This window comes from Vulpes lagopus, chromosome 10 (assembly GCF_018345385.1).
Source record: "Vulpes lagopus strain Blue_001 chromosome 10, ASM1834538v1, whole genome shotgun sequence".
NCBI lineage: Eukaryota > Metazoa > Chordata > Mammalia > Carnivora > Canidae > Vulpes > Vulpes lagopus.
The window spans coordinates 50,489,727-50,501,592 of NC_054833.1; the positions used below are offsets into that span (position 1 = coordinate 50,489,727).

General features: G+C 39.2%; 1 protein-coding gene across 6 annotated transcripts in view; it reads right to left on the reverse strand.

Moving 5' to 3' along the window:
* Window positions 1-459: 459 nt before the first annotated feature.
* The window catches only part of ATM (ATM serine/threonine kinase), a 117,144-nt gene continuing 105,737 nt past the window's right edge, over window positions 460-11,866 (reverse strand). For all 6 annotated transcript variants that reach the window (XM_041771453.1, XM_041771454.1, XM_041771457.1 and 3 more), the window contains 5 exons: window positions 11,574-11,660; window positions 8,792-8,906; window positions 8,041-8,104; window positions 3,155-3,291; window positions 460-3,040 (listed from right to left, as the gene is read on the reverse strand). In XM_041771453.1, the coding sequence (XP_041627387.1) occupies window positions 2,857-3,040; window positions 3,155-3,291; window positions 8,041-8,104; window positions 8,792-8,906; window positions 11,574-11,660 (587 nt within the window). In that variant the 3' untranslated portion in view covers window positions 460-2,856. The remainder of the gene's footprint in view (window positions 3,041-3,154; window positions 3,292-8,040; window positions 8,105-8,791; window positions 8,907-11,573; window positions 11,661-11,866) is intronic.

Below are 11,866 nucleotides of genomic sequence, written 5' to 3' on the forward strand. Positions count from 1 at the left end.
CAGAGAAAAGGCAGAGACATAGGCAGAGGGAGAAGCAGACTCCTCGCAGAAGCCCAACGTGGGATTTGATCCCTTAACCCCAGGATCACGCCCTGAGCCAAAGGCAGATGCTGAGCCACCCAGGCGTCCCTCCAGGATGTATCTTTGAGACTTCAGAAATGTCAACTAGATCATGTCTGGGCCCAAACATGGAACATTTATTTGCCGTTCTGTAATGGGGTAATTAAGGAAAACAAGCAGGCTATTTGGACAGACACACAGGCTACCAGACTGGATCTGTGCATCTTCCTAGTTGCCACTGGACAGGAAGCTATGTGCCTGCCCCAGCCTGGAACTCTTTAAGGGTCGGCTGTTCTGCCTCACTCATCACTGTCTCCCTGGGAACTAGCCCTGGGACTGGTACACAGAACACTCAAACATCTGAATAAAATAAATAAGTCTTATTTAACATGTATTTTCTTTCAGGATTATTTATTCAAAAACAGGGAATAGCGTAACTGGATTCTGGTAACAGTATAGTAAAGAAATACATTCAATGGTACTAAAATAAATCTACAGAAAATACATAATTTCATTAAAGTGCAAACGAAATATTTGAAATGGCACATACTTTTATGTTTCAGGTCAGTATACTTTCTACTTTTTTAAAGAATTGCTGACTACAAATAAGAAATCCAAAGTTCTTCCTCTTTGCTTTTATTTCCTTTATACCATGTATAAATCTTCAGCACTTCTAAGTGCATATATTGTAAATGTACACTAGAAGGAGACAGCTTGAGGTGGTATGACCAGCACAGAGTGGTAGCAGGGTGATGACCTCCCTTAATTCAGACAAAACTGTTCAGTCAATGATCTACTAGCCTTTCTATGAGCTGCTCTACTAGGTTTGTACCGAACAACTGGTGAAGCCTGGTTTCTTTGTCCACATTACACTTATACCTTCAATTCACTATATTCTGGTCTTGGACAAGTTATTTCTCTAAACTTCACTTTCTCCAGCTGTAAACTAGAGTACTATCACTAATCTCCCATGGTATGCTGCATGTATTGTAGGTCAGGCATCCAGCATACAACAAATTGTATAATTAATATTTTAAATATCTATTTGTTTCTAGACAGCATTCCTGTCGGAATCTTTGAGAAGCTGAATTCTATCAACTGTGAATCAGCTATTCCTCCTAAATTTGTTATCTGCAAACTTGGCAAACTTTGCAAAACCATTATGAAGAATATTCAAAACAGGACAGGAAAATTATGGCATACCTCCTGGATGATAAGTACATTAATGATGCCATTCAATTGCATATATCAACTAGCAAGAATTTTAGCTACAAGTTTATATGTCTATCCTGTCTAATCTAGCTAATAATTTCTTATTCCATCCACAAAAACTTCAAGGTTTTCGGAAAGACATTGTAAATTTATTACAATCCCTTTATTCACTACTGTAATCAAACTTCCTATATATACCAAATCTTCATTTAGACAGTGTGCAGAAAAAAATACATCAAGGTAAGTTTGTAATTTGAAATGTAAACTAGTAATTTTAAGAAGAGTTCTCCAGAAACCTTATCTGGAATGAATTATTCCAGGCCACTCAAAATGCCCACAGAGAAAGCCTTGCTGAAGTTCATCTTCCAAAATTATGAAATATGTGGATAAACATTCCACCAAATATAAAATTCAACAGATACAAACAATAGGAATTTGATTTAATATAGAGCTGTTAGACTGTAAGATAGGGATATGTAAAATGATTAGTGACATAAAAAAATGGAAAAGTTAAAAAAAAAAAAAACTAGATGTTATAAATCAATAGCCAGATCTGAAAAATGATACATAGGTAGAAATTAAAAACAATCTTTTTAAAAAGATTTTACTTATTAGAGAGAGAGAGAGCACAACAGAGGAGGGGGAGGGGTAGAGGGAAAAGCAGGACTCCCCGCTGAGCAGGGAGCCCCATGTGGGGCTTGATCCCAGGACCCCAAGATCATGACCTGAGTGGAAGGCAGAGGCTTAACCACCTGAGCCACACAGGCACCCTGAAATGAAAAGTAATTTTTGAAAAAAGAAACACGATAAACAGTCTAAAAAGGAGATTATACATAGCTGACAAGAGAATTCATACACTACAAGAGGCACAAAGTCATCAGAGAGAGAGAAAACAGAAAGCACAGAAGGGTTTTAAAAGATACAGAATAGAATGAGAAGTTCCAATATACATTTTTAAAATAGAAACTGTACTGTGTCTTAGAAATTTGTTCTCCATAATGTAACAACTTCATTATTCAGTAACACTGGGAAATCTTACTGAAAATATTTAAGTACTAATTTGCTTTCAACATTCCTTATTTTTAATGTAGTTCTACCATGATACATAAATGCTTACAATTTTAAAGCTTTTTCTTCCTTTTGTAAATTCATACCAAATAACATCATTCATACATAATATCTGGGAAACAAGTGTTAATTAAAAATCTACCTCAAACCAGCAGTTTCTTTCTCCTAATTCATACCAAATTCATGTTCTCTCCTCCAGTTGCTTCCATTTTCAGCTAAAGTCTGTCAGTAATTCTACTGAGAACAACAGTAGTACATACTTGAGAAGAAAAACCAAATGGTTAGGTAGAAGTACAGCACGAATGACACTTATTTCTAAAAGCTGAGAGAAAAGATTTTCCTTGAGACTGTCAAGTTCTCTTGAGGTGACTGAGTCAAGTATTAAACATTTTTTTAAAACACAGTAAATAGTTCACTTAAATATTTGTACCTATACAAAGTCTGTTGGATGGGTTAAAAATGAAGGCCACAATATCATTTTTAAAAGTGGAACTGCAGGGAAATCCATATACTGCATCATACCCACGCTTTCCATCCTGGGAAAAGTCGGCTGAGATTTTTGGGGTCCATAGCTTGCTGTATGAGCAGATTCACCTGTCCCCCCACACTGAGCACCGTTCCTTCTTCCACTCCTTTCAGTTTCTCCTGTAATCTCATCAAGACACGCTCTGCTACTTTGTTGAAACTCTGGTCACTGTCACTAAGGACAAACACACAGGTGGTAGTGAGGTGGGACTAGTGAAAACACACAGGTGGTAGTGAGGTGGGACAGGCTAAAGGGCCTTGGGCTTTCGCAACAGGAAAATCTGCTCACCTGAGACTGCGTTTGCATTCCTGGTCATCTCCACTGGGAGTGGAGTGGAGCTCAGTGTCATCCTCCAGCCTCTGCTGTAAATACAAAGCTTTCAGAGGATTCATAGTCCAGTCAAACAGGGGGTCGTACAGGAGAACCTAGACAGAACATATGTGTTAGAAGAACAATGTGCTTTCTGATGAGGTACTCAAAGAGGAACCAGCGTGAAAAACAGTACAGAGGCCAGTCAAATGGCAGGTGACATGGGACAGGGATGACCCATCGCAGGCACTTCCTGTTCCCTTGTGGGGGAAACGGTGCTAGGCTAGTGCTCTGGGCCTTTGATCCCATTCTGAATCCATTCTTTCTCTGTGGTTGGGGGTGGTGACATCCCTTAAGCTGTTTCCTGACTGGGTGAAACTCCTCTATTAAAGAGAGACAAGAACACTTCCTTCCTTCTAGCTCTCTTCCTCTTCACCTGTGCCTGCCCCATCTCTCCCTCAGGTGGACTGAACAGACAGATCACGTGTGGGAGCTGGACAGCACCAGCAAGCCTGTTTGGGCTTCACTCCTACACCATGTTCTCCAATAATTTTACCAGTAATAAAGCTAACATTCTGGTGTCTGTTCTTAAGGCTTTTTTCTTTTTCTCTCAATTAGTTCCAAATTCCACTGGGAAAAAAACAAAAGGTATATTTTATTGAAAGCTCCTCAAAACCCAAGTTCCCTTTTGTGGGTGAACCTGGTCTGGATCTCTGAACTGTAACGCCATGTCAGTGCCCAACTGGAGTTACACAGGAACCCTTGAACTTATGCACAAACCACAGGTATTCAAAGTCAGAGCTCGCCACATTTTTAATGGCCCTGGGCATTGCCTGAGGCACATGAAACAGATGAGCAGACTTGATACTGCTGATGCAGTACACCCCTATGAATGAAACATGTAATGCTCAAAGGGACTTTACAGTCCCAGCTTACAGAAGTACTGAGAAAACACAAAAGGCAGCAGCAAGAAGTGTTACAATTCTGTCATGGTGGAATATTCTGCTAATCTGCAACAGATTTCTGCACATTGATCTTGTAGCCTGTGACTTAACTCATTTATCAGCCCTAGTAGTTTTTTGGTGGAATATTCTGGGTTTCCTATTTTTGGTATCATGTCATCTGCAAATAGTGGCAGTTTTACTTCTTCCTTACCAATTTATGCCTTTTATTATTTTTGTTGTTGTCTGATTGCTGAGGCTGGTACTATGTTGAATAAAAGTGGTGAGAGTGGACATCCTTGTGTTGTTCCTGATCTTACAGGAAAAGCTCTGTTTTTCCCCACTGAGGATGATGTTTGCTGAGGGTTTTTCATATCAGGCCTTTATGATGCTGAAGTATATTCCTTCTAAACCTACTTTGTTGAGGGCTTTTATCATGAATGGATGTCTACTTTGTCACTTAATGCTTTTTAAGCACCTATTGAAATTATAATATGCTTTTTATCCTTTCTCTTATCAACATATTTGGGATCCCTGGGTGGCTCAGTGGTTTAGAGCCTACCTTCAGCCTAGGGCATGATCCTGGAGACCTGGGATCGACCCGCATCGGGCTCCCTGCATGGAGCCTGCTTCTTCCTCTGCCCATGTCTCTGCCTCTCTGTGTGTCTCTCATGAATAAATAAATAAAAATCTTTAAACAAAAACATATTGTAACAGGTTGCTTGATTTGCAAATACCAAACCACCCTGCAACCAGAAGTAAATCCCACTTGACCATGGTGAATGATTTTTTTAATGTAGTGTTGGATTTGGTTTGCTAGTATTTTGTTGAAGGTTTCTGCATCTATATTCATCAGAGATATTGGCCTGTAGTTCTCTTTTTTATGTTCTACTTACCTGGTTTCAGTGTCAGGGTGATACTGGCCTCATAAAATGAGTCTGGAAGTTTCCCTTTTTTTATCTATTTTTTGGGATAGTTTGAGAATAAGTATTCTTCTTTACATGTTCAGTAGAATTCGCTTCTGAAGCCATCTGGTCCTGGACTTTTATTTGAATCAGTAATCAAAAAACTCCCAACATTTCTTGCTGGCAATCAAATAGTCTGTCCAAATTTTTTACTTCTTCCTGCTTTAGTTTTGGTAAGTTACATGTTTCTAGGAATTTATCCATTTCCTCCAGGTTGTCTAATTCGTTGCCATAGTTTTTATAGTATTTTCTTATAACTGTATTTCTGTGGTGCTGATTGTTATTTCTCCTCTTTCATTTGTGATTTTGATTCTTCTTTTTTTTTGATAAATTTTGCTAGAGGTTTATCAATTTTGTTGATCTTTTCAAAGGACTGGCTCCTGGTTTCATTTCTTTTTTTTATTGTTTTTTAGTTTCTATTTATTTCTGCTCTTAATTTTATTATCTCCTGTCCACTGGTATGGGTTTTGTATGTACTTTTTCTAGTTCTTTTAGGTGTAAGGTTAGGTTATTTGGGATTTTTCTTGCTTCTTGAGGTAGGCCTGTATTGCTAAAAACTTCCCTCTTAAAACTGCTTTTGCTGCATCACAAGATTTTGGACCACTGTGTTTTCATTTTTATTTGTTTCCATGTACTTTTTGATATCTTGGTTGATTTCTTGGTTGACTCATTCAATGTTTGGTAGTATGTTTTTTTTTTTTTTTTTTTTTTTTTGGTAGTATGTTATTTAACCCTCATGTATTTGTGGTCTTTTCCAGATTTTTTCTTTTGGTTGACTTCTCATTTCATATCATTGTGGTCAGAAAAGATGCACAGTATGACCTCAATCCTTTTGAATTTGGTGAGACTTGTTGTGTGATCTATTCTGAAGAATATTCCGTGTGGATTCTAGTATTTTAAGGTGGAATGTTTTGAATATATCTGTTAAGTCCATCTGGTCCAGTTGGTTATGCAAAGCCACTGTTTCCTTGCTGATTTTCTGTTTGAAAGATTGGTCCATCAAAGTAAGATGGGTGTTAAAGTCTCCCACTATTATTGTATTACTATTGATTGGTTCCTTACATTTGTTATTAACTCTTTTATGTATCTGGCTGCTCCAGTGTCGCAGGCATAAATGATTACAATTGTTGTATCTTCATGTTGGACTGTCCCCATTATTATTATATCGTGTGTTTATTATTACAGTCTTTGTTTTAAAGTCTATTTTGTCTAAGTATTCCTACTCCAGCTTTCTTTTGACATCCATTAGCATGGCAGATGGTTCTCCATCCCCTCACTTTCGATCTGCAGGTGTCTTTGGGTCTGAGATGAGTCTCCTGTATACAGCATATGGATAGGTCTTGTCTTTTTGTCCATTCCATCACCCTGTCCTTTGATTGGAATATGTAGTCCATTTACATTCAAAGTAATTATTGATAGTTATGTATTTATTGCCATTTTGTTACTTGTTTTATGGTTATTTTGTGGTTTTTCTCTGACCCTTTCTTTTCTCTCTTTCATGGATTGCTGGCTTTCTTTAGTGATACACTTGAACTCCTTTCTCTTTATTCTTTGCATGTCTATTAATGGTTTTGGATTTGTGGTTACCATTTGGTTTGCAGGTAGGGTCTGCATATAGCAGTCCATATGAGGTTGATGGTTGCTTCAGTTTGAACCCACAGGGAGGTACATCTTATTAATCAAATAATGAAAAGGAATGGAGGCTTCTATAATTAGAAGGATTTCAGCAGAGAAACAACACAAATTATTCTAAACCCTAGGGCTTCTGTTTAGAGGAGACATATTTGCAAATTTTGAAATCAAGGAAGAACCAGAGTACTTTAAAAAATGGACATTAGTCTTACTATCAGAACAGAAGTGGCTGAATGAAAACAATAAAGGAACAGAGACTGGTTAAGCTACAGCAGGGTTTCTTGGCCCCGGCACTACTAACACTTTTGGGCTGAATACTTTATTGTTGCAGGGACTGTCCTATGCACTACAGGATACATCTCTGGCCTCCACCCATTAGATGTCAATAGCTTTAAAAAAAAAAAAATCGCAAACGGTCCTGCCCCATCCCCAGAAGTATGGTTTGAATATGGTCAGCATCAGAATTTCTTATAAGCTGTACAGTGATATTAAAGTACAGCCGGTACAGCAGCACCAGGTTAAAGGAATAAAGGCTAAAGGCTGTAAGTGAGGGAGGCTGACCTGTGCTCCACCTCTGACATTTCCCTGTGGAGGAAACACTACTGGTCTCTTGCCCCACATACTCTTTACCAGGGTGCTAAATCACTGCTGTACATACAGAATTCTCCCCTGGGTAGAGCTAATGTCATTCAGAACTGGAAATCTGGTGTTCCTCCTTCTCCTTCTGCCTGACCCACATGAAGCTGTGATAAAATGTTCTGAACCTGGGGCAGAGGCAAAGGAGATATAACTTCCTGATTTCTCTCAACCACCCTAATGGAAACCATTCTGAAAGCAGGTAATGCCACAGGAAAGAGCTAATATGTCAAAGTGCTGATTTATGAATTAAGCATTAGAGATGACTTATAATACTATAAAATGCCTGGAAACTTGAGGACTGGAGTCGTTTCTCAACCACTATTGACCAATGTGCATACCCTCCTCCCTCCGGCTGCCCAGCATTGTCCTACCACATTAAATCCTCAAATCAGTGATATCCCCCCCTTTTTTTTTAAGACTTATTTATTTATTCATGACACACACACACACAGAGAAAGAGGCAGAGACACAGGCAGAGGGAGAAGCAGGCTCCATGCAGGGAGCCCGACATGGGACTCGATCCTGGGTCTCCAGGATCATGCCCGGGCTGAAAGCAGCACTAAACCGCTGAGCCACCAGGGCTACCCAAATCAGTGATATCCTAACAACACACACAATCTTTTTTTTTTTTTTTAACACACACAATCTAATGACAGAGAAATAAGGACTTCCTTATAATACACTTTACCTCCACAATGGTTAACAGGGTTTCCTGAGAGCTTCTCATAACCTCCATGGTTTTCTCACAGCATCTACGAACACAAAATATGGATTTTGTTATGTTTCTAACATATTCATGTATACTGTGCCGAGACTACTCGTTAATAATTCCCAAATTAACATCTCAAAGAGCACAGTAGTCCTGGGTAGTACTGGGCAGACTGTGGTTTCAATAAATGTTTTTGAGAGGAATATAAATATCTATGTGAATGTATGCTAAGCATTTAGAAGAATAACATGGTACTACTATGAAACACTTCAGTCATTGATTGTGGTAATAGTTAGTTCACTTTGCCTAGAATCTACTCTATTAAAAGCTGAGCACATGGACCAATGCTGGGAAAACTAGACACAACTGCGAAGTGCTTTTAGCAGAAACTGGTCCATCATACACTCCTTTAGTGCAGATTATAAGCCCGACAATTGACACCTGGAGGAGTTCCAAGCAATAAAGAGAGTTCGCAGGGCAGAGGCATTAACGTAGAGGCAAGCTGCTTCCAGAGGGTGCTGGGAAGGACAGCTATGGATGCTCTAGAGGGTGAGGTTACAGACGGTTTGGAGAAGGGGAAACTATTACTGTCTTTACCCCAGGGTTTTCCTTACTACCCATAAATCACTGGGAGGTAATTTAGCAGTGAATTTTATCATCTATAGAAATCAATAATCCAAACAATTTTGACATGAAAAACCACCTGCTTTCAACACTTTTAAACACTTACCTTCTGAAGACGCCTTCAACACCAGTAATGCCCATCCCATCCACAATATCTCTGGTGAGCCTGAAAGGAACTGTTTCAGGAGTAGGGAGGATTTTACCCTGTTCAAAAGCAACTCCTAAAGTAAACAGTACAGCAAGGTTAGGAGGCGCCACAGCAAACTGTCCTCCCCCACGGCCCAGAACTCACAGCAGTTCATTGTGTTTCTGCTCTGCCACTGTCTAGGAGATGCTCCTCAACTCTAAAAAGTGTAACTACTTCAACACATAATTAGAGAAGTTCTAGATTAAAGGGTAATTTTTAAAAATGAAATAGTTATGGGTAGGATTTAAAATGCCAAATATGCATATAATCTTAATTTATATGTATTTAAATATATATACATTGGCTGCATATTAATAAAATTTTTTAAGTGAAACTCTTTATTCTGAGATAACTACAGTCATATGCAGTTGTAAGATAACAACACATAAAATACAAAATATCCCATATACTCTTTATTCATTTTCCCCCAATGGTAACATCTTGCAAAACTATACAGAACAGCCTCATAGCCAGGACACGGACACTGATCCATCATCATAAGGATCCCTCACGCTGCCCCATTTAGAGCCACCCACAACCCTCCTGAGGCCTACTGCCCCCACCCACCTTGTGCTTCCAGCCATCACTACTCTTTTATAACTTTTTATAACTGAACTCATTCTGGGGAAAGCCATATAATAATCTTCTCTATTCTAATGAAAATCAATCTTCCTTTCTCAGCAAACAACTTATATAGATTATACTACAGAACTTATAATTTCCTAAGACTGTACCCTTTTTAGAAATCTTAAATTCCACATTCTAACTGAAATCTCTTCTTCTACCTCCTTATTCTTATTGAAGAATCTTCAAACTCATTGAGATTTCTAGTTTGTCAGCCTCTCTTCTTTCTCTACTCCACTCAGGTTTGGTCCCTCTCGCTACTACCTCCCATCCCCTTCACCCCTGGCCTCCTCCACACTGCACCATTCCAATCCGCAGCTGAGACTCCAGGGATAGGGGAAGGTGTGGAAAACACTACTGGCTCCCCTGCAAATACAGGTCCTCACAGCAGGCAAGCACCCCGTGGACTGTGCGATACGCCGTTTCGTTCATCTCTCCACTCGGCTCTTGGTCTCACCTCCGTGGAGGCCAGTTGACACTGTACTCTTCTCCCAAGACCAGGTATCATCCCTCTGAGGTTCAGCAAGCATACTTTCATTTTCCCATTTAAAACAACAGCAGATGTAATTTCCCTCCAATTCTTTCCCCTCGAGCTCAAGACTTCCTCCTCTCAGTGGAAAAGCTAAAGCACCCTCCGTGTATCCCCTCTGCTTTAGGACTTCCCTAGCTATTTCCAGATCTCTGTCTCACTCCTCTAGCTTATCAATACAGAATATGTTCACATTTCTCTCACCTTAAAAAAAGCAAATAAAAAAACCCCTCAAAACAAAACAAAATGCTCAAGCATGTCTCCCCATCTCTACAGCGAATGGCTCTCCCGTCCTTCTAAACCTCTTGCAAACAGCTGCATGTTCTTGGTCTGCACATCCCAACCTCTGTTCAGTCCCTACCTTTCCACAATCTCACCTCCTCCATTCTATCCGAATTACTTCCTAGACTGCTAACACTGATTAACTATTAAATTCAAAGCCCTGTTTTCAGTGTTGCTCTTATCTGACCTGCCATATCAGACACTACTGAGCACTTCTTCATGAAAAATTTTCCTCCTCTGCCTTCCAAGATATCCCTGCCTCCTCGTTCCCATGACTTGTTGCTTATTCCTCAATCTTTTATTTTCTGACTCAGGCTTTTCAAAGCTTGCATTCCTTAGGATTCTAACCTTAGTCCTCTTTATCAAGGATTACAGAGAAGATCAGAACCTCCTCCTGTCTAGTGACCTCAACTGAAATCTATTAGTGGAAGGTTCTACAGCTCTACCATTTGCTCAACCTCTTTGCCTTCCTGTATATTAAATTGCCCTTTATACCTGGAAGTCCCATTAATACCTAAAACCGCTGTGCAAATGTAAACTTACTGCTTTTTGGTTCTTCACAAAACCTGCTGTGTTCCTTAGCTAGAAATGTCAGTTATCTGGAGTCCCTTCTCCTGCTGTTGCCACGTCAGACACCCTTGGTGCAGGTTCCTATGAAATATCCCCCACATCCCATCTCCTCACCTCTACAGCTTTGATCCAAATCATCATCCTTTCTTGTCTGAACTATTATGCTGGTCCTAACTGGTCTTTCTACTGCCAGTACCACTCCCCAAATTATTTTTCCAGTAATTAAATAATAGTTGTGTCCTACTTAAATATATCTGCATTTACTTTACTTCCCCTTGCTTAAGAGATTAAAGTTAAAAGTCTTAACCTGGCTTTTTACAGTCTTGTTTGTACCAAGCTACCTCACCAGCTACTCAACTACAGGCACCTTCACTCCGGCCACATCTAATGTCTTGCCATTCCTGTATGTTACACCTTCATTATTCCCCATTTCATATTTGCTCTCTCTCCTGTCTGGATTATCTTTCCTTTCCTGAAGAACCAGCTTAAATGTCACCTGTTGTAGTAAGTTTCACTCATTATCTTGGCAGAGTTAGCTACTCCCTCCAGCATGTGTTTATGCTTTTTTTTTTTTTTTTAAACATTTATTACTTTGTTCTATTTGTCTCCATAACATTCTGGGGGCAAATATCATTTCTTAAGACCAAATATTTAATAAATAGAATACAGATGCATCTCTAATATTTTATTACTTACCCAAATCTATATGTACAAGTTCTGCAGACTGCTCATTTATCAAGATATTCTGTACATGTCGATCACCAAGTCCAAGTATGTAACCAACTGGGGAAAATAACAAACCAACCTGAAATCACTGGTATCGTCTATTTCTAGAAAGCATTTAGCCATAATTTCTACTAAGACCACTGACAACATGATTTTTAAGCAGCGTAGGCTATTCAGCTTAAAGGATAATATGTACATAACTTGTCACTTTAAGTCAAATCTTACCAGCTGTTTTCATTAGTATGCATTTTACAAATCCTAGA